Source organism: Cheilinus undulatus, linkage group 17 (genome assembly GCF_018320785.1).
Source record: "Cheilinus undulatus linkage group 17, ASM1832078v1, whole genome shotgun sequence".
NCBI classification, from domain to species: Eukaryota; Metazoa; Chordata; class Actinopteri; order Labriformes; family Labridae; genus Cheilinus; species Cheilinus undulatus.
This window is the reverse complement of record NC_054881.1, coordinates 13,988,840-14,012,420: the sequence shown is the minus strand read 5'-3', so window position 1 is coordinate 14,012,420 and position 23,581 is coordinate 13,988,840. Positions and strand designations below refer to the sequence as shown.

The 23,581-nt window shown below is 38.9% G+C and overlaps 1 protein-coding gene across 2 annotated transcripts in view; it reads right to left on the bottom strand.

The window, feature by feature from the left end:
- fubp3 (far upstream element (FUSE) binding protein 3) overlaps nucleotides 1–19,423 on the bottom strand; it is a 46,407-nt gene extending 26,984 nt beyond the window's left edge. For both annotated transcript variants that reach the window (XM_041810990.1, XM_041810991.1), the window contains exons 1-2: nucleotides 19,292–19,423; nucleotides 6,767–6,878 (exon numbers count right to left, since the gene is read on the bottom strand). In XM_041810990.1, the coding sequence (XP_041666924.1) occupies nucleotides 6,767–6,878; nucleotides 19,292–19,387 (208 nt within the window). In that variant the 5' untranslated portion in view covers nucleotides 19,388–19,423. The remainder of the gene's footprint in view (nucleotides 1–6,766; nucleotides 6,879–19,291) is intronic.
- Between the last annotated feature and the right edge of the window lie 4,158 nt (nucleotides 19,424–23,581).

Sequence of the window (23,581 nt, the reverse complement as noted above, 5' to 3'; positions counted from 1 at the left end):
AATGAAAACCTACCTTCACGCACATGTATTTAAATGAATTTCAACATTCAACAGCATCAGTTATTAGAGTAACTTAGGTTTCCATCAAATGTGATTTCTTGTTCTGATGACTGCAGCACTGTTTAAACAGGTGATATATGTCTAACATATTTAAAGGCACTCCCATAGGTGTAAATGATAGAAAGAGGAATTTCTCTGTGCTGATTAGTTTGCATGTGCACAAGCTTTCAGCTTATGAGTGCATGGCTATTATCCTTCTAATAACATGAGAACAATTTAGTGGTTTCTCCTGGCAACTTTCTGAGAACAAATTTAAGAAAAATCATGATGGTATATTGATGAATGAGGCCTATTTGTCATCAGTGTTGTAGATATTTTACTCAAAACTTTCTTTAATATGCACCTCAGTACTTTTTAATACCATTTTTGAAATGATAAATCTACTTTATTGTAATTATTAGCAGGATCAAACAGTACTTGAGCTTTAAAAAGAAAACATACTGTATTAGTCACACTATTACTTGTACAACTGCTTTTCATATATTTGACAAAATTCTGCCACCAAAGTAGCAAACAATGTGCAACACTTGGTCACAAACCATTCAGCCTAAATGATGACATATGCAGAAGTTTATTAAAGACAATATTGCAGCTAATATTGGGGTCCCAGGACTTCTGTTTTTGCTGCATACTCTCCAAATCAGTGTGTTTTATGATTTGTATTTCACTATTATTACATTGGAGTTTAAAGTACTGCTAATGTGACAACCCCACCATTAACATACCTCCTTTAAAAATCTTGGCTTTAAACTTAAATGTTTCAGATCAAACAAACACTGTTTTTTGAATAATTATTTCATCTATAAAGGGAAAGAGGCCATGAAAGCCTACCTAAATACATATTGCTATATTTATTTGTACTGCTATTGACATCTCAGAAGCTTGAACCGATTTTGATTAATTTTTATCTTTTTTTATTATTTTTTTTTTTTTCCATTAAATGGAAGGGCAAACCGGAGCACCCGGGGAAAACCCTCAAGGAGTTGGAGTTTAGGGGGTGGCTCAGGAGGTGTCAGAAGGCGAAGAAGAAGACTTAGGCTCCTCCTTTTTCTTCCAACCGTCTCGTGTCCCCTGTCCGATGGTGTGTCCAAACATTCTGAAGCATGAAGACCAGCTGGAGCCTGCTGGTCTGCATTGTCCAAGCATTTTGAAGCATGCAGACCAGCTGGAGCCTGCTGGGTCTTCAGCAACTTCCCGGATCTGTTGTGCAGTTCCATGGGGGACAGACCTTTCCAGCTGGGTTGGCTCAGTCTCTTGCAGCTCCATGTGTTTCTCTCTCTCAACCTTGAGTGCTGTGGAGAGCTCAAGATTGATAGAGGACTGGAGTGTGAGCTGAGCTTTAAGTTCCTCGATGGTTTTGGAGTAGGTCTCCTCCTGCAGGATCTTTCCCTTCAAGAAGTCCATGTCCTCCGCCATCTTTCTAAAGGAAGCCTGCTGTTCCACCACCAGGCCCACGGCTGCTTTCCGCTCTTCATCAGCCTGAACTTTCTCCTCAAGTTGTTTTCGGAGAATGCTCATCTCATGTCTGGCAGCTGCAACCTCTTCATCATACTTTCGGCCCAGTTCTTCATTCATCATGATGATCCTGCCCTGTTCCTCCAGGAGAAGCTTGTTCTGGTCTTTTTCCTGCTGGAGATCAGCAGCAAACTTCTCCTGGCTGATTCTTTGCTCCTCTCTTAGCTCCTCTATCTCTTTGAGGAGAAGGCTTTGGCCACTAACCTGATTTTTTAGTGCCTCCACCTCTTTGAGAAGATGATTCTCTTTCTTCTCTGATCTTTCTCTCAGGGCGTCCATCTCATCAACCATCTTTTCCTGATCAGCCTTCAATTTCATGATCACTTTCTGGTCCTCCGTTGCCCTGTCCTCATAAGTCTCGATAATCCTCCTCACATCAGTGAGATGGATATCGGCCTGATGTTGGACAGCGGCAACATCTGTTTCATACTTCTGACTGAGTTCTTGGTATGAAACTTGGAGGTTCCCCTGATCCTTTTGAAAACAGCTGGTTTTCTCTCTTTCCTGCGCTAGATCAGCAGCAAACCTCTCCCGTTCACATCGGAGTTGCTGGTTCTGCTCCCTTTCCTGCGCTAGATCAGCAGCAAACCTCTCCCGTTCACGTCGGAGTTGCTGGTTCTGCTCCCTTTCCTGCGCTAGATCAGCAGCAGACTTCTCCCGTTCATGTTGGAGTCGCTGGTTCTGCTCCCTTTCCTGCTTGAGATCAGCAGCCAACTGGTCTCGCTCTCTCTGAAGAAGCTGGTTCATCTCTTGCTCCAGCATGAGATCCGTTAAAAACACCTCCCTTTCCCGCTGGAGAAGGTTGTTCTTTTCTCGTTCCAGCTTCTTCTGATCCTCCTTATGAAGACGGTCCCGGAGGCTGAGCCGACTCTTCAGCTCTTTCACCTGACTCAAACGTTTCCGCTCCCTACCTGCTAAATTTCGCTTCAGGGTGCGGATCTTTTTGGTCATGTTTTTATGGAGAGCTGTCTGCTTTGCCCTCAAGGCTTTGATGACTCTCTGACCGTCCATCGTCCTGTCCTGGGTATTCTGGACTTCCTTTTCCTGTTGCCACTGAAGGTTGTCAACCTGATGTTTGTAAGGCGTCACCGTTGTTTCAAACCTTTGGTCGACTTCATCCAATGAAACCTGAAGGCTGTCCTTTTCTTCCTGGAGAAGGTCGTCGTTTAATGCTGGGGCTGAGATCTCATCCTCCAACACCCTGTCTTCTCCAGATTTAACCTTCATCTCAGGTTCAGACTGAGGGATTTTGACCTCCTCAGGTTCACCCTTATCGACCTTCCGTTCTTCATTTTTCTGGGCCTTCTTCTTCTTTTTCTTCTTATTTCCCTTCTTATTGGTGGCCATCAAAATCTTCTCCTCCTCCTCCACGCTGAGCCAGACTTGTGGTTTGGTCTTCTGGCCCTCACTCATCTCTTCATCTGAGACTTCGTCCACAATGACAAAGTCCCGTTGGCGTGTGCCTCTCATCTCAAAATTTTGCATCTCAAATGTAAATGGGTAAAAATGGGTAAATTCTGATAATCTGGTTTAGAGATTGTATCAGAATAAATTGTGAACAGCTGACTTGCTTATTTCAAAGCTCTGTCTGAGTGAAATCACCTCTGACTCTGAAATTATCACAATGAATATCCAGTGGAATGTTCGTTGGTGTTATAACATTACATGGCATTGATCTGTGACATCAAAGCCACGGAATGTCATAACATTCCATGTGACATCACACCAACTGACCAATCAGCGGTGGCCTAGAGGAAGTCCCGCTTCCTGATTCTTCCAGAACTGGAAAAATACAGTAATAGGTCTTTTTTTGGTCCCAAACAAAAGGCCCTGAAATCAAAACTAACCTGTGCCATGAAATAAAGCTTTGCTTTAATTAACAGTCCAATGATCAAACATTTTCTCTCTCTGTTTTTTTTCTCAGACTCACTTAGAAAAGTAGATATAATAAGTAAACAGTCATGGGCTGCAAATCATGTATTTTAATCTTGTAAAAAAAAGCACTCTAGGTTAATTTTGGGATATTTTGGTCTTCTTTCAGAGTTTTGTTTTGGTAGTAATTATTACTTTCCGAATATAGTTTTTTCTTGATCAGTTCAGGTGTTTTAGGGCAGGTTAATTCATCTTTTTCTGTTTTGCTGTTCGCTTTGTTTATTTTTCAGTTTGTTCTATTGCTTGTAAGATATTTTACTGATTAAAAAACAGCTTTGAATTGCATGTATATATAAATGAAAGATAAACAAGGAGAACATTCAGATTTTTTAAATATTTAAAACATATTTAATGTATTCACACCTCAAGCATTATTTGATTCCTTTGTGAAAAAACAAACATCCATACCATTAATTAAAGCAATGGGCCTTGGTTTTCTATCATTCCTTTAGTAAAATTTCCTCTTTTTTTAAGTTCCTACTGAGTTAAGAAGATTCTGACTTGTACCAAAGTTTTCTTTCTGTGATATACATATATATGTTTTTTTGGCTGGTGATGGCTGAAAAACCTTTGGCCCATCTCGGTCCATCATTCAGTACTGGAGTTGGAGGTGCTGATGAGCAGCACACTAGGGATGCACAGATGTGTCAGTTTATTGTCAGTATTGGCTAATAACAGCCCTTTTGACAAACTCTGGCCATCAGCAAATAATGAGGGGAAGGAACTTATGTCTATAGCAGGTGTATACCAGTTGTGGCTTATCAATTTAATGGTGGCATTTAGCACAACCCGCAGCTGATTCAGAGAGAGACTGGATGAACGTTCTGTCTGTCACATCTTTACGGGCCAATCAGAGCAATACAACATGTGACATAGCTGCTACCGAGCTGCGCCCCTACCAGAGGAGTAAGGCTCCATAGAGAGCTGCATAATGCAAACTCTGGCGACCGTAGACATGTCAGTACATGACTTTTGTTGTTTTTGAAAAGAAAACAACTTACTGCTTTTCTTTGGTCTTCTTTTAACGAAGAAATGACATCAAATTCTGACAAAACTGGCACTTTAGCAGCATCCACGCTGTCTTTCTCCATGACTGCACCTGCCTCTTGTTGCTGCTTGCCTGAAAGTACTGCCCCTCGTTGCTGATTGGTCCTGTCACTTTCTAACCGGTCCCAAACAGTTCAGACGGGAGCTTTGCAAGATGGATTCGCCAGTGAGAAACACAGAAACGGATGTATCAATCTGCTTTGCAAGGTTAACTGTTTTGCAGATAAAGTTCAAATCTACATGGCGCTGAGATGTAAAAATAGGGGCAGCCCCACAGCCTCTATTTTACTGATTTAAAGATGTTTAAACATAAATGACCTTGAATTTTCTAAATTTGAATGACAGCAACACAGAGGTGAGCCTGATCTGTTAGCGAGCACCCTTTGGCTACTAGTGAACTACTTCATACTGACGCTCCAGTCAGAGCTGAGCCAGGGGGGATCAAGCTTTTGTAGTAGCTGCCCCAAAACTGTGGAACAGCTCACCCCTTCATTTAAGATCTGCCCCAACACCTGAACATTTTAAATCACTGTTGAAAACTCATCCTTTCTATTTGGCTTTTTTTTAAAAGATGAGATTGTTTTATCCCAACAGAGTTTTTTTATTTTACTTTTGTAATTATTTTATGTTGTTATATTTTTAACTGATTCAATTTATTCAATATCGTTTTTTAAAGATTTATTTTTATGGGGGCGCAGATGGTCGAGTGGTTTAAGCCGAGCACTATGTATGTGGGCGTGGGGTTCGAACCTAACCTGTGGCTCTTTGCCGCATGTCTCTCCCCTCTCTCATCCCTGTTTCTGAGTCTATCCACTGTCCTCAATTATCTAACAAAGGCATGAAAAGGCCCAAAAATAAATCTCAAAGAAAAAAAAAAAAAATCTGTTTCATGCTTTTCCTTTTATACTGTGAAGCACTTTGGTCAACCCTGGTTGTTTTAAATGTGCTATTATTTGCTTTGCTGTTAATATCATATAGGTTTCACAAAAAGGTGCTGAGCATGAGGAGCAACAGGCTGTCCAGCATCTCGTTCTTCGCACGAGAAGAGTGAATCAGAACAGACGAAGGTGAGCCAAAATGAGAGCACGAGACTACGACGTGTTGTCTGTGCAACATATTGGTTACACCGTCACTGAGTGAGGTATAAATATATTTTAAGGGTTTTAAATCACACATGTATCCACACCAGAGTTCAAACGAGCTTTCACACCACTCCAAAGGATCCAGACTATGTGGGGAAACAGACCAGGGTTTGTTTAAAGTGGACCAAACAACTCTGGTGTGAAAGTGCAAAGAATAATGAAGACATGGCTGATGAAGCAACACTCCAACCCTGTGATGGCAATTTACTGCAACATCAATGCAACATGAAGGTTGGCATGGTTGTGGTATCAACATATCAACAAAACAGCAGAGAAGAACTTATGGGCAGAAAGAAAACATAATGAAGCTGCTTAATTACACTCACAGAAATGCATTGAGCAGGATGTAAATGTTGTCATCCCTTTCACTCACTCACTGTGAATTAAAAAAAGAAAAATCTTCTTGTTGATATCAAACACTGGCTCACCCCAACTTCATACAGAAATTTTTGCAAAGGGTGTTTCAGGAACAAGCCCAGGTAAAGTCAGGGTAAAGACTGTCTCATTCACACATGCAGTTCACCCCAAAAATATGGGAAGGAGTTCTGTTCCAGGTATTTTGTGCATCTGTGAAAGCACAATTGGATGTCTGTATTCTTTCTCATACATGCACAAAACTCCTAAAAATCCCCTAGAATTTTAGGGCGGAGCTGCAACACCAACTGTTCAATTTTTCCTGCTAGACGCCTTGAAAACTATCTGCAAGAATAAGGGGTAAGCTGATTAACACAGCTGGAAGTATCCAGGAGAATTCACCTTGAATGAGTGGGTGGGCTGCTGATGTTTACACCATGCAAGAGAACCATCTACATGCACAAAATAAAACAAGTGTTTTGATTTCCCTTTTTTGCTGTTGTGTTCATACAGTAAATATGTGCAATTATACATAGAATTGATAGAACTGCAAAAACTGTCACCATAGTGTTGGACTCTGTTGCTCATCAGCCATCTTGGGCCATCATTTTATGTCCTCCTCTTCTTCCTGACACCCTTCTAAGACAGGTGTGGCAACCCTAGTGCAGTCACGAACCAACCTATAATGGCATTAAAGTGGTATGCTGAAGGCTTACCTCCGTTGTCTAGGGAACGTTTTTGGCCTCCAAAGCTATAGAGGGAGGGGTCGAGGACTGGAGAGGAGCTGTTCATGTTGGGCATCTGGTCTCCTCCCATCTTGGCTGCCATCTGGAGACACAAAATAGTAAGACGGCTTGAATGAAGGTAAAAAGTGGATGAGCAATAATGTTTTTGAACATGACAAGCAGAGATGATAAGTGACATGTTTCTCTAACAGCTTCAAGTTTGCCTTGTAGTTTTGCTTTCACATGTCAGGCTGCTGCAGTATTTTAGTTTTTGACAGAAAGCATTATTTTGGGAAGCAGCCCACTAAAGTTTTGGCAGAGGTTCCTTGAATACATGTGAGCTCACCAATTCCTTTAATGCTTCAGTGACAAATGACACAGATTTTCATGGCACATGGCAACTCTTCAACAAAATACCTCTGGAGATGCCTCAAAGTTTTTGACAGCTACGAGGAAAAACCTAAAACGACTACCTAAAAATGCACGTACAGCTCCTTGTGCAAGAACAAGGTAGAGTCTGTCAAGAAAGGGCTGCTGGGAGAAGCAGAAAGAGATGTGCAAAAGTAGAAATGAAAGAAAAATCACAGAGATGAAATCACACTTTTGTGTTTAGAAACTGGAATTCACAGCTTTTGAATTTTGTGTTGGAGTCGGTCTAAGGTAACACCAAATGGCTACCGATTATCTTTTTATGGACACTTCAAAGCTGCAGGCCGAGTGAATTTTAACAGTTTTCTCTTAATGTAAGTTCATATTTGTAAATATGCAAAAATATGAAACTTAATTTGAGACTTTCCTGTTAAAAATATTAACATGTTGTTCTACTAAATTGCAAAAATAGAAGGTTTTTACCAAGCAGGTGTGCAAGGACTATATACCTCCATATATTCTAGATTCATTTCATACAAAGAGAAAGACTTCAAGACTTTTTTTTTTTAATCTTGATGATTACTGCTTACAGCTCACAAATTTAAAAAACCCACTATCTAAAAATATTAGAATATTGTGTAAAAGTCCAATGTGCAAAGGTTTCCTAAACCTTCATTCCCTCACTCTGGTGCAGTACACACGACTGCAATCACACAGGGAAGACTGCTGACTTGACTCTTGTGCAGAAGACAATCTATGTTATCCTGTAAGGAGGGTAAGCCACATAAGGTCACTGCTGAAAGGGCAGGCTGTTCTCAGAGGCTGTATCAAAGCATATTCATGAAAGGCTGACTGAAGGGAAAAGAGTGGTAAGAAAAGGTGCACAAGCAACAGAGATGAGCTCAGCCTTCAGAGGACTGTTAAACAAAGCAGATTTAAGATTCAAGAGGAGCTTCACAAGGAGTGAACTGAGGCTGGAGTTGGAGGATCAAGAGTAAGGGCGTGATGAGACGCTTATCTCACGGGATGATAGGAGATGTGGGCCCACGAGACACAAGATGAGATTTAACACTTTTGTTTTTTTTTTTAATTTTGGAAAAAAATTTATGAGTGGAAAATATGTCCTTTATACAACTGAAAGTCATTATTGTGAGGCACTCGGGTCTATTCAAAAATGTTTAAACTAACTCCTCTTATACTGAAAAGCCTATCAATGCTTAGACACAGTTTGTCATATTTGACTCAAACTGTACATTTAAATGCTCTTCTAATAAAATCTCTCATTTAATAGTCTACCACATCTTTATTTTACTACACTATGCACTTATTGCTACAATTACAATAATAATGATAAGCACATTTAGATTATTTTGAAAATAATTTTAAAAACAATTTACAACAGACTGAAATATAAAGAGCTGCATCAGTAAAATCAAACTATTTCTCATCCTCTTTAAGTACATGCATATTTAAAACACTCAAAACAAATACTTCTGCTGATATCAGAGCAACCTTTGCTTCATAACACCCCAGCAGTGCCACAGACTGGTTGCCTCCATGCAACGCCAAGTACTGAGTGCATGAAAAAGCATAATTTTCCTGTAGGTTGACATTTCTGTATTATAAACCCTTTTTTGGAACGATGTTTTGAAATTTTCTTCTATTCTGAGATGGTTGATTTTTGATTGCAAGCTGTAGCTGTAATAATCAAGATTAATATAAATAAAGTCTTAAAAATTTCCACTTTGCATAAGATGCATCTAAAATGTAAGGTTTGTGAATTAAAGCACAAAAAATGAAAAATGAAGTTTTCAAGATATTCTATTTTTTTTAGATGCACCTGTATGTAAAAGTAAAAAGAAGGGAAACAAATATAACAAACTAGACTGTAATAAGTCATGTCAATGTAATTTGTTAAAACGCAACTGCTTTTCAGTACTTCTGGCAATGTTTGCATCCAGCACCGCTAAAAAATATACACAAGTCTCTTGTCATGTTGAACAAATATGAGTGCTGTATTCAGAGGGTAATATCGCAGATATTTCGCATCCCAAACTCAGTTTCTAACATGTTTATTCTTTATAAAGAAAAATGTTCTTAGCCCTTACGGGCAACTTCTAAGATTGTACTTATTTTCTTTACAGCTTAGTAATCTCTGTCTACTACACCCTAAACTAAAAGCTTATGTTTTGCAGTGATGGACATGTAAAACTGCAGTTCTGCTGCTTCAGAGTGCCAACAGTATTTCTGTTCCCTGTTAATCTGCCACCTTTCTTTCCACACTAAAGTATAGAGTTTCAGAAAATTACACTAAATTGACATCTGTGCCTGACTGGAATTTTTTCACAATATGAAAATAAAGTGACGGCAATTAGAGTCTTCCATCACCTTCGGGGACGATTATCTACTTCAGAGCCCACAAGTGGAAGTGAGAGGGGTGAGATGGAAATAAGGAGGGAGAGAAGGCGGCAGGTGTGGGGTTGCTTTTTTCATGTTGCTACCACAGCTACATATTACAATCTGTCCGAACAGCCTTTTAGTTCAGGACTATACTCAGGAAAATAGCTCAACTTTGTTTGAAATTTGTTTTTGTCTGAGTTTAGAATTAGATATGTGGGCTCTATCTTCAGACAGTAAAGTTTAAAGCTGTAGTATCTGCACCGTTGTGATGTTTCATATTCTCAAAGAATGATGGGACTGAGGTGATTGTCCCTCTGTACCATCCTCTGCGGTAGTGCTGGGCGATACAGAGGCAAAAAAGGGATCAGTGGAGCCAGCGGGAGCTCAGCACCGTGTGGTACATGTCTGATTGTGTATGTGGAGCTTCCACCGTGCTGTGCTCTCACACTCCTGCAAATCTGAAATGCACTATGAAGAGAAAGACAGGGACAAGTATCATGCTGTGGCTGTATCAATATGAATCTCGTAAGGTGTACAGACAGCTAAGCTTCATTATGGCATTGTTGTGGAAACACAAAGTGAAAACTTAAAGAGTGCAGGTTTTCTGCGTTTTGACAGACTGTAAACCACTTTCATGCACATGTGCTGAAAATTTATAGAAAATTTCAGATTATCTTTGAGTTGCTTGTTCAGGACCCTCACAAAGTGATGTTTTAGGGGGCGAGACTTGACATAAAAGAATGAGCAAAAAATTCTGATGCTATAATGACTAGAGGTGTAACGATAAACCGATCTAGATCAGTTAACCAATCTCCACGTTAAGGGTCCGAGTGCATTGGTCTGTGGAGCACTGGATCGGTAAAAATGTAGCATAAATCAGTCTCTGAACCAGTTTTACTGTTAGAGATCAGTTCACAGAGTCTTTGCAGCTTAGTTTCACTTCTCATTCCGCCTTGCTTTGTATCAGCATCTTTAATCTTATGCAATCCGCAGTGACTTTTTACCTTTATACTAGAGTTACGGTAGTCTTAAGTGCTTGCTAGGTAGCTGGATGTGTTGCACTAATCATCGGCTTACAGTTACAGTTCTCTCCCTCAGACATCGAGTCATGTAAACTTAATATGAGGAAGAGATAACTTTGGAAATTTCTGCCCATCTGTATGCACTGGAGAAAAGCTATTAGGGACAACGGCAGCTCATAAATCTCACCTGTTAAGATGACAGGGCTTAAGTTTAGCTAAGATGCCAACACAAGCAAACAGAATATTGAACACTTTTATTAGTTAAAACTCTTAAGTCTTCGGTTACAAAGGTATCCATTGACTTTATTTTTCTTGGGGCTTACAGCTGTAACGTGCTGACAAGAGGGATTGATTTTCTGACAAAATCAATGCGTCTGAGCCCACTGATATCAAAAAGGGAGCAGCGAACTTGAGATCAGTTCAAAAATGAAAACAGTTGGATACAGGGGAGTTAGAGATAATAATGTCAGAACAACCTGCAGAGTAAATATTTACAATCAGAGGAATTATTCAAAGAAGAAAATGTAATATATAGAAAGCTGTTTTAATTTGTTTACAATATTATTTTAACACATTACTCTCCTGTACTAACAGGCACACATAGCTCAGTGGGCTTATTCAGATCTCCGTTAACTTTTTAATTTGTGCTTCTTGGGCAAATGTAATATCTAGTTATTAGGACCAACAGGATTAAAAAGTGAAGTTAAAAATGCAAAGGGAGCAAAGACTGGTGTATCAGCAAAAATGATTTTGTCTCCAAACTCACTGTCAAAGTGAGAGACTTGAGTAGGTGTGGTGATAAAAACTTAAACAATGTTAGGATGTAGGATAAGGCCTGGGTATTAGTCTCTTTTATTCAATAACCTCAGTCGCTTAGACTATCATAAATTATCTTGTTTTCTCTTTTCTCTCCCAATTATGTTGGAGCAAACAGTTGAATTACACAATTAATTTGCACTGGATTAAATCAAACCAAATCAAATCGTATTGTATCGAACTGAAATCGATCTGTATTTTAAAGAATCAAATTACAGCCTTTTAATCGAGTTTTGAATCAAATCCTCTAGAGAGGGAGTCACACCTCTAATAATGACAGCTGCTGTCTTTATAAAATGCTACGAGTAATTGGACCCATTTACAGTAAATTCAGAGTGAAGGAGAAGATGCCAGTGAACGGAAAACTAGTGATACACAATGTTCCCTTTTTTGTTGATATCTGATATCTACAAATCAATTCTAGCCAATACAGATACTGATACCGATGTCTCAGTGTAGTTCAGACCTAAAACTTCAGTCCTTGAAACACAATTTAAAGTCTGTAGATGGACAAATAAATAAATATCAGTCCTAAAAACTCTTAATGCACAGAGTACTGATGAATAAGAAAAAGACTTAAGCTGACATAGGTCTGTTGGTCCTGCCTAAAACTCCACTTATTTGTTCATACAGCCAATATTTACACCTGATAAAGGCAGATTTTTTAGCCAGAATATTGGAAGAAATGTTAACATCTGCTGATATCACGCTGATAATATTGTGCATCCCTGCAGAAAACATAATAAAGCATTTTCATTATTTTAGCAAAGATCCCATCAGTTGTAGGATTAAAACATTATCATTAGCAAGAACTGTGCAGGCCAGAGAGATGCCCATTCCAATGTAATCATGACAATCCTGTATGAAATAGGCATGTTGCCACACAAAGAGCTCATATGAACACAGCTGGTTGCCTGTAATATTAAAGTTTTCCACTTTTAGATGTCTTTCTGCATTGATACTTCAGTTATCTTAGCAATTTTCCCATTTTACACAAGGTTTGGTTCCTTTTTGTGTTTAAGTACACATTTATTGTGTGGTTTTAAAGTTTCACTAATGCCAAAAACATCACATAAATTGTATCATTGCATATATTGAAGCTGATTTTGCCATAAAATACTCAATATTAAAATGAAGACTTAGATCTTTAAAAGATTTGAAGCCAGGGAGTTAATGAGCATGTTTATTATGTGTTTATAAAGCATGATTGAAAATCTCAGTTTAACTTGTAAATCTAAACAGGATAACAGGATTATATTTAGCTTGTTTTGTTGTTCCTGTGTTTTACAGGGATCACAGTAAACATGAAGAAAAGGCATTAAAGTAAAAGTTGAGGCTTGATTTCCATCCTTCACAACAGTTTAAGGGAGACATTTTTTACTTGTATAAAACAAAGTTCCGTCTTGAATATCAAGACTCTAGAAATCCGTTTTGAAGTCGAGAACTCCACTGAGTATGGGTGTAACTGAAGTCTTGACAGCCTGTGAGATAAAAGCACTTTATAAAGGTGTTAAAAGCTTAATATTCTTTGTCAGATGCTGATTTAAAGTTGAAACATTACATTTATTTTTAGATTCATCTGCGTGTAAATACACACTTTAGTTAACACTAGGTAAAGCTTTTAGTCACACAGTCCTGGTCCAGTGGATTCTGTGTCAAAGTGTCTGATACAAAAAGAGGATCCTAAAAAGGAACCCCCTGGAGTCCACTGAGGCCTCAGAGTAAACACTCCTGTGGACAGGACTGGAGTCCAAGACTCCACCTCTCTTCTTAAATGCAATCTCTGCAGAGCAAATACAAAATTGTGTTATAGTAGCTTCAGTCAGTCAGGCTTCATGACTTAAGTCTTAAAATACGTACTTCAACAAGACAAAGAACTCACATGACCTATGGTCAAATGAGAACTGAGATGTGTAGTTTACATGCAGAGTCCAAGAACATAATGTTCAATGTGCTCTGTAGCAACACTGTTTCATCACTGCTATCAACTCTTCATGACCTCTTAGCCCAGAAAGGCCTTGATAATGTAATAAGACACTATGTTCATGATCTATCTGTTCACAGAGGGTTAATTTAGTGGTCATATATCAGTTCAACTGTTAACAGGGTAGTCTATGTTTTATATTTTCTTTCACAAAGGGTGTATTTAGCAAAGCAAAACAGATCAGGAGGCAGGACACAGTCAGAAAATGGGAAACCAGCTCATCTAAGCTAATGTTTTTTTATTCCTTTACATGATTTTGTGATAAAAATGTCTTTCCAAATTGCCATTAAATATCTCAATCAGCACAAAGCACCTTATATTACTATTATAATTCATCAGCCCTTCAGTGTTTATGCAACCATTAACACAAGTTCAACCAATCCTCACGAATTTTGCCTGGCCATACAATTTTGTCCAACCATCACAACTTCTCTGCAACTCTGGCCTATCTTCTTCGCCCCTTTTCCCACCCAACCTCATGTGTCAACATCTACGTTTCTAGACTTCCTTCCTGCCAAGCAGCAAAAAAAGTTCAAACTAACAAACAAAACTACAGCGCAGGTTAGTGGGTATCAATTTCCTGATGTTTCACACAAGAGCAGAGGTCAGGTTTTTTTTGGGGTCATGTGATAATGTGCATCGCTGTACCATAATACACTCCAGAGGATGGCAGGAATGTGCATGTTTGTGTTAGGAATGTGCATGATTAACTAAACAAACATCCAATCCCTAGGTCAGCCTTTCTCAGCCAGGGTGCTGTGGCATCCTGGGGTGCCTTTTGGCATTGTCAGGGGTGTCTTCAAAATATCTGAAATTCAACCGAGAACTCCAATGAATACACAGGTAGGCTATCCCAGCATAAACTATTGAAACTGCCTCATATGCCCTTTTCTTGATATAACATCAGAGTTAGGGTCAGCGAATGAAAAGGCTTACGACACTGTGCAATAATCAAAATGTTTATTTTTCCTCAGCCCAGCAAGAACGCTAAAACATGTCAAGAAGTGCTTCTAAAAGTCTACAAGACAATTTCATGAGAATTCAGGCATTTCATTTCTTTTCAAGATTGCTTTTAAGATTCATCTTGTTAATTCTATACTACACAAATCCCTTAGCACTCATAGAGATGTCAAATGTTTGTCCCCATAGGGTGACTGGGGTGTCTTGAAATTTTTCAAATTTTGAAAGGGTGCGTCGACTGAAAAACAGTTGAGAAACTGCCCCAGGTAATCAGCTCCAGTACTACTAGTCAGATAACCTAATTCTTAATATTCACGTCAGGCCCACAACCCTGGGCAGCTGCTCCGTCTAAACTATACAGCAATATCTGACAACTAGCAGCCACTGTAGCTACAGTTGATGGCTGCTGCCTTGCTGCCACAATGCTCTTTAATCTGAATTTAAACAACTGTGAACCCACAGCATTGATAGCATCTTGCAGAAACAGCACATTGTAGCACTATTTTTTGGGGGGTGGGAGGGGGCTTTGGAAAGGCAGACATCCCTGCTGTTGTAATGGTGATTCAAGATGCTGTCTGACAGTTTACAAGGGAAAAACATTCCCAAAGAGGCTCTGCTTTGACTGTGCAAGTGTGTGAGGAAAGTACTACCAAAATATCATGCAAGGCATTCATCTGACCAGTCAGGAGCTGGTAGGTCACAATCAAGCAATCAAGCCTGAAGTCAGCACGACTTCCAAGTGAGTCATAGGACTCAAAACTTGTGTCCAATTTGTCTAAAACCACAGGTTGTATGCTCAGCTCTTAGTTGCAACATAACAAGCTTTAATGTGGGGTTTGGAGTAAACTTTCCACCACAACTTAAATCATAACTTAGGCATAGCTGGTGCAACAGGCTGCAGATTGATATCCATCTATGGTTTCACTTTTTTTAAATTATTGATACAACTTTTGAGTATCAATGTGCTGTTAATACATATTTTGCACATCTCCACTGGCTGCTCCCTGAGTGAGAAGTAGCAAATGACTTCTGCAACTGCATCTGTGGGAACTAACACTACGCACACCAATGTAAATAAGCATTAAAACTAGTCCTCTACTTCCCATCTCTTACACATACACATGTATGTCATACGATAGCACAGCAAACAACAAAATTACTTCCCTTCTTTTTTTTTTTTTTTTTTTACAAAGTACTCTGATGCATTTCCTCCCTAAAACAGCCAAATACACAAAACCAATGTTTTTTAAACAGGCACACCTAAGATTGAGCCATAATCTCAAAGCACACCATATTTATATATATGCAAAACAGCCTCTTTAATACTCATTATAAAGTCTTTAATCACTGTATAGTTGTAGTACTATTCTATAGTTGTACAAACTCCCATGGCACACCTACACTTGCCTGAAGGCACACCAGTATGTGACCTCGCCACACCATTTGAGCACAAGTGTATTACAATGATGTAAGATACAAAGTGGTGCACATTTAAGCTCCTTTATGAGGTTAATATGTGATCAATTCTAATGTTTGTCATCATAAAGGCTCTTGTATTCTACTTGCTGTAAATGCTAAGGAAACTCCTTATTCCAGGCACTCTAATCCAGGTGTGACCTAGCATAAAGAAAAGAAGATGAGGGACAGTAGATAAGAGGTTTATGGAGGCAGTTTATGATACTTTGTGTCATATTTTTCATATGAGTATATTAAAATTTGAATAAATTTGTCTGTATATTGGGCCTGAATGATATGAGACAATATGCAGTCAGGGATAACACTGTAAAGCACTGAAATAAAGACAAGAGGGGACACAAAAATTTAGGCTAGTATATATGCTCTAACTAGCTTTTTTAATTATATAACTGTTGTTCTTTGTGTTGTACACAACTTCTGTGTTCACAACATGTCTCTTTGTTCACCCAAAAGTAAGATTTCTTATTAATAAATTAGCATCAATTAATCTGACATTACCTTCTTTCCTGTGAGAAAGCATGGTAAACACACTCAACATGATGGGGCAGGATAGTTTGCAAATGTATATTTTTTTAATTCTCCTTTTTTATTTCAGAGAGTTAAAGCCTTTGCCAAGAGTTTAGCATGCGAATGCTCATATTCAGCAACTACAAAATAATGAACTAAATGTTTTTAAAATACACAGGGAAAGTCTTAATTGGTATGACCAAAGTCAAATTAATACACAGTTTACTGATGACGCTGTATACTTCACTTTTATCAAAAGCAAATCAAACAGCTGTGCATTTTACCAGTTTAAAGCCTGGCTTAGACTCCAGCATTAAGTCCACAATATATATATGTGGCCTCTGCTGTTTTGAGCATTGCATACTTGTGTGTTGGTGTAATTATGAGTAGACAGCGTGACTTCAGCTGACGTACATTTGTTGGTCCAGCCTGAAACTCCACAAACATTTTTGTTTGTACAGCCAATATCTAGATATTATCTAATATAGAGATTTTTAAAGCCAAAATTTCAGTTGTATATATGGGCAGAAATTTTCCTAGCTGCCAATACCAATAATTCACTTTTTAAGCTATTATCTGCTAATACTGACACCATGCTAATAATATTGTGCACCCCTAATTATTGCCATCAGTAATCATTACCAACATCAGATTGGCAAAGGCAACTGATGAAGAGTGTCTAATGAAGACTCTACCATCTACTGTCTGTTTCTCTAACATTTTCCTCTGTTTATGGACATAAAAATCCTGGTGTTTGAGTCTAACTCATGACCCTGTAAAGTGGTGACTACCAGCCAGATGCGTCTGTATCTATCAGATATGAATTTAAAGAAAAACTCAAACACATACACAGCCTGCATATACTCAACAGAAAGAAACAGTCACTTGTTGAACTGAAATAGCTGGTTTGACAGGTATGATAATCTCTGTGCAGCACATAAACAGGCGTGAATCATTGTGAACATGGTCTATCAGCATGTCTAAGAACTTCAGCTGAAGTTATCCCTGCTCCCTGTTTACTCAATTTTATCCCCTCTGTCTCTGCACCATCCTCAGTAGTCAGAAATATACTGAAAGTCTTGTCCCCAGACTCCTCATTGAGTTGCTTTTTGAGAATGTGCACAGCTGAAGCACTAAACAGATGCAGCTCTCACATGTGTGTGTAGCTAGCAGGAAGTATATTTCCACCCATAAACAGAGTGCAATGGGAAAGAACTCAAAAAATAACCCAGAATTTTAAATTTCAATATAATTCCAGTGAAAATGTAATTGTTTTGATACCTGTTTTGATACAACATTCATACTAGAAGTCCTATAGGAACCCCATATTTGGGTAATTTATTGGTCTTAACTAACCAAAATGTGTAGGCAAGTCTCTGCACACAGTTAAAATTGTGCAAATTAGGTTTTCTAAGATATTTTTGGCATTGTATGCCTTTATTCATAGAGGGGGAGAGTGAATACAGTCAGAAACAGGAATGAGAGAGTGGGGAGAGACATGCAGGAAAGGATCTGCAAGCTGGAATTGAACCGTCAGCCCACATACATGGGGTGCACCTTAATCACAAGGCCATCTGCGCTCAGTTTGCAGGTTTAAGTACTGTAACGTTGCCAATGAATCTGTGCAATTTAGGAACTTAGCATTTGTTATTAAAAATACAACCACTTGTTGAAACTGTAGTGATTAATACTGGATCCTACTGGAGATAGACAATGGATTCTAATCTACCTAACAGGCTTGGGGTATTTGTGACACTTTATCTGTTTATTTCCACTGGACCTTATAAGAAATGTTTAATATCTGTTATGGCATTCATTCGGTAGATTGCTGTTAAATGCTGAAAATGAAAAAATTGAAAAATAAACGCAGATTGTATTAATTTAAGCGTATGGTTTTAAGTGAAGAAAATGTTAACAATCTCTGTGTGCCTGCCATGTATCATAACTGAAGGCACATATGCCCAGCACTGTATGTTTAGGACCTCTAATGTTGTTGTCATGATATCAACACAGGTATCAACATTGATTAAATTTCATATGCATCATATCCAACTTTTAAATACTGGTAATATGAAATCTCGAATGATAATTCCTCAAATATTTCATGTAAACAGGGGATGCGTGAAATGCACGTTGTTTTTAGGTCATATTTCACGATATTTTCCCAGCAGTAATGGAAAAACCCAAGTGTGCTCCACAGGAGGAGTGGAGGGGGGCTTATTTGACCAGATGACGTTACACTACATGGCATGGCCTTACTCCAATGCTGCCTGTTGGGACACATAGTACCCTGCCACACATGCTAGTTAGCCAACACCACCTCTGCTAGCTTACTTCAATATATTATTATGTGCTTCACGTTGCACAGCGAAGCTTATAATTGAGTTAAAGGTGCGGAAACGGGGGATTTAAATGTCTGTGCTGCATGTGGTTGCTAGTTGAGTTCTCTTTAAATGGGACAGGGAGCAGTTAAGCTAACTTCCAAACTAGCATGCTAACTTTCTGACAGCGTGTCAGACTCTTCGCTTCGTGTCTAAACTAAATATTAGCTCTCGTCACGATACGAGCCAAGCTGTAGGGTGTCATATTAGTGATAGTAAGTTAGCAAGCTAAGCTAACTGCAACTTCTGTGACTTGACAACAGGTTGCAGAGTGTCGGCTAAACTTACTAAAGTTGCACAAACTTCGACATTATCAGAGGCCTTCGTGTTAAACGTGAGGAACGACTTATCTCGTCGTTTTGACAGTTTAAACGATGTACGTTAATGCGTCTTCATCCTGTGTAAACTCTAATCTGTCCTCTCAGCTATGCTCTCTCTCTGGTACTTATCGTTAGCTTGCTAGCTTGCTGGGTGCATGAGGAGTGTTTGTAGTAGGGGGGGTCCGGGTTGCCCCGACCAAAAGTCCAGCCCAGTGTTGCATAAAAACACGATATTTGTGGTCCGAAAGCATCACAGCCGTATTCGCTGAAGAGCATTTTACCTGTCGGACCCGGCGTATCGTGTCTGCGAAGTCATCTTTCGTTCCGGGCTGAGCCACCGAGGCCTGTCCCTGAACCAGCTCCGCCATCATCATCATCCGCCTCGGCAGCTGAGAGCACAGACTGTATAAAGAGAGAGAGCCACACTTAAAAAAAAAAAAAAAAAAAAAAAACAGCAGCACACGTGCCGAGCCAAAGCTCCGCGAGCCACATGATCTCGCGAGTTGATGGGAGACCACAAATACCATGAAGGCATGAAAACACTTTTACTTAGGCTGGACGATATCGGCTGAGATCATGTCTCGTTTTTCTTTTCTATTAAGGTCATTACTATTAAGGTTATTACAGTACCATAATTATAAACATTGATAAGATTTTTGTAAAAAAAAAAAAAAAAAAAAAAAACAACTGCAAGGCTTGAATCAGAGAGTATCATTCATATTTAGACCCAAGGCATTTAAAACATTAGGAATGACAGATTTATGACACAGAGCAAGGAGAAAACATTAAAACACAAAACATTAAAATTTAACATAAAAAAAGTAATATCTTTTTTCTTCAAATAATTATTTGAACTCACTGTAAATCATTTAACCAATTAAGATAGCAAGAAGGTCAATTAAAAGTCCATTAAAATATTAAATTAAATTTAAAAAAATAATTAATTCAGGGGTGGAAAGCAACTAATTGGAGTTACCCAAATTACTTCAACTGAATATCTTCTCATGTACCTGTACCTTTTTATCCAGGCTAGTAGTTTGAAATCAGTAATTTTACTTTTACTCAAGTATATTTAGGGGAAGTACAGAGTAAAAAAGCCAACTTGATTAAGGTTGAGTGAACAAATTCTGATCTACTGGGTGCACTTTGTACTCTAATGTACTCAAGTAAAATTACAGTAAATCTACTGAAGTGAAAGTATTTGATTTAAAGTTTACTTTAATTACTGAGTAGATACTGCCGAATTGTACAATAGAATACAATCTTTCCTTAGTGGCAAGTGCAAAAGAATAGATCTCCCAGTTTGTTCAGGTAAAGTCACACCTCTATAATAAAGTAAAAGACACAACAACATTGAAAGTGTTAGCTAAACTCAAATAGAGTTAAATTTAACACTTTAAAAGTGTCTATATTGGTCCACATTGCATACAGTTAAACTACACTTTTAAAAGCAATGAATATACAATATGCAATAACTCTTGAAAAACTGTGGTAAGGTGGATCTTTTCTGACAAGAACAATGCAGAGTCGACCTCATTGCTGATGAATATACATCATACGCCCTGTATGAACACCTAAAATCACAGGCCAGAACTCTAACTCGGTGGATAACTCCACTCATGGTGCAAATATATCTCCGCCCACACACACCCCCAGATCTGAAATCACAGTGGTCGAAGCTTAGATGAAATAAATCTACAGAGTTACACTAACACTGTCATATAACTCTAACACTTAAGACAATTTCCCTCATAGAGTTAAAATTACACTTTGGTTATTAAAGTCAACACTGAACTGTTTAGCCCTGAGATATCAGCTCTCCAGTTGTTTTGGGATATGATGTGGAATCATCTTCCACTATGGGCTACTGTGTAGTCAACAGAAGAGGAAAAACTACAGGAGTGTCATACCCAAGTAAAAGGACAGTTACTCTGGTTAAAACTTACTTAAGTAGAAGTAAAAGTCCTGATTTCAAAATGTACTCAAAAAAGTACAACTATTCAATTACAGTAATTTAAGTAAATGTAATTGGTTACTTCCCACTCAGACTACTTGATACAGCACATCATATTGAATTTCTTTTTTTTTTCTTTAATTGAGCCAACACTTTCTGGGGACTCAACTTAAGTAGTGTGTACAACTATTTTGTGAACCAGCTGAAATATAAACTTGAATTTGTTAACGTTTAGTCAACGTTTGTTTTTTGTTCTGAACATGTAATGTCAACTAAATGGCAACATGAAGTATTGTGAGAGAATGGGTCCATTTCTGGCACTTTGTGACTATCTTTATGTGGCTGTTAAAATTAAGGACCCACCCCATGGTTACACCAGGATTTCTGGCTTAAATGATAGATTTTAGTGTCATTGAGTCTGAGCAAGTATTGACTGTTAATCTCTTCTATATGACCAAAGACAAGTATTTCAGTTTTTTTCTATATTTGACGGTAAGAATTTTTGGCACATCCACTCCCTAAAGCCTTCAATGCACCGACTCTGTGAGATTAAGAGACTGTAGCTATGTGATGGCTCTGAGATATATGGTTGAGTATCATCTGCGTAGAGACGTTGTGATATCCTACAAAACTGTATGGCATAAAAAATGGGAGTCTTGGACAACCAATAATGGGCAACTTTTCAATTTTATGGGTTCAGAAATTTTTGGGAAAATGTTCTAAATTGTACAAATTCTGTAAAATGGGATTGTTAGGATTTTTTTAATACTCTTGTATACCCTGTGTTTTTAAAAATGATAGTATCTCCATTATTTTAATGACTGGGGGTGCTGAGATCAACTGCAGACTTGGATTCGTGTTTGGGTTGATGGGTTCAATAAGCAAGGTGGTGTGGCATTCTTGGTATCTGAGCGTAGGGTCAAAAGTCTGAGTCTTTGGGTCCTTGGTCTTCCTGGTCTTACCATACTCTTGCAAGGCCTAGGCGTTGACTGATGGCCAGAGATGCAGACTGGACTCCTTTGTGAAAACTTCACTTCGGCGCAGTTTTGGGTATCGTTGACAAGAGCATGACAGATGCTGATGTACTAAGAAGAGCGGGTACAGGAAGGATCAGCTGCTGGATAGACGCCTTCCCCAGGCATGATTCAGCTAACTACATACTTGGTGCCCAGGACCAGGTGGGCTGGACCAGACGCCGGAATACCTGAAGACATGGACCTGGTGCAGGCCTGGATGATAGCCATCAGGAGGCCAGGCCAGAGGTTGATGCGGCAGAGTGCAGAACCGGCACATGCTCCAATACCTAACCTGAGGTACAGAAAGTTACTGAGCTTGGATTAAAAATGTTAGTCAGCATTCTACAGACCAAAGTCCACAGATTTTTTTCAAAATTCTGTCCCAAAATTGCAAACTATCCAGGGATAAAAACAATCAGAACACAACAAAATGGACACTGAGGAAAACTAGATTTTTTCTTTTTCTGCACATGTGGAAACATCTATTGTTGCACATCTGGAAAAAGCCAGCAGCCAGACAGAAGAAAGTCAAATTGCAGCAAATTTTATGCAAAACAGTTCCTGTTCCATAAATTGTGTCCAAACCTCAATGAGCAAAACCAGAAAGGACTTTAAATTGGTGTGTGGTCCAGCAGAGTTAGAAACAGTTAAGCTAAATGTTTGACTCTGATAAAACCTTTCTATGGGGTTTGAAATGCACACTGTCTTTTAATATTAAAGGATCAGATCTTAAAGTTTAAGCACAAGAGTGACTGCACTGCAACTTAAAAATAAATGTGATTACATACATGGTGTTTATGGCTGTTTCCCTGCATGGTTACTTATATGCATCATGCAGCTGCTAGAACAGGGATGATTGACCTCGAATTTGAGACTCATAGATTGAGCTGCTGCGTCTTTCAGACATCCGTGCTGATATCCCCTTCCCTTCTTCGCTGGCCCCCGGGCATGTTAGCACCTCCAAAAAAGAAGCAGCGAAATTAAGTCAGAGCTGAAGACGGTTCCCAGACAAGCAGCAACTCCAAAATGAAAACCTCCAATTTAGCATGACTGAAGTATGATCCTAACATATTGCTACCATGTGGCTGCAATGTATTCAAGGTGGCTGCATGGGAAGTGATTTTAGAGCTCTGGGATCAAAGCAGGTGGTGGTGATCACATTCAGCCAGACGATGCATTCAGGAGCACAGACATACAGATAGTTATTATGGCTCCATCTGGTTAAACAGTGTTGACGGCAGAGGAAGTAAGAGCAGGTGTGGGTCTGTGGCGTCCTGCCAATCAAGCAGTGACAATTGAGTTAGACCAAGTGTGGGTTTTTTGTGCTGTGGTTACCATAGCCGGCTGATCAAGTGTCACAAACTAACACAGCTTCCTCCCTGGCATTGTTTTGCAAAGAAAAGACTCTTGTTCCCAGGGTTCAAAGCCATAAAAATATAGGTCTGCTCATCAGAAGGGTTGTCACAGAACCAGAACGTTAAACTTTGATATGATGCTAGTGAGAATCTAACAATGTTGATATCTGTTTTGCAGCCACAGCAATGAAAATAACCCCTGGCAGTAAGTCCTAGGCCTCAATACCAAGTTGTTTTTTGTTTTAA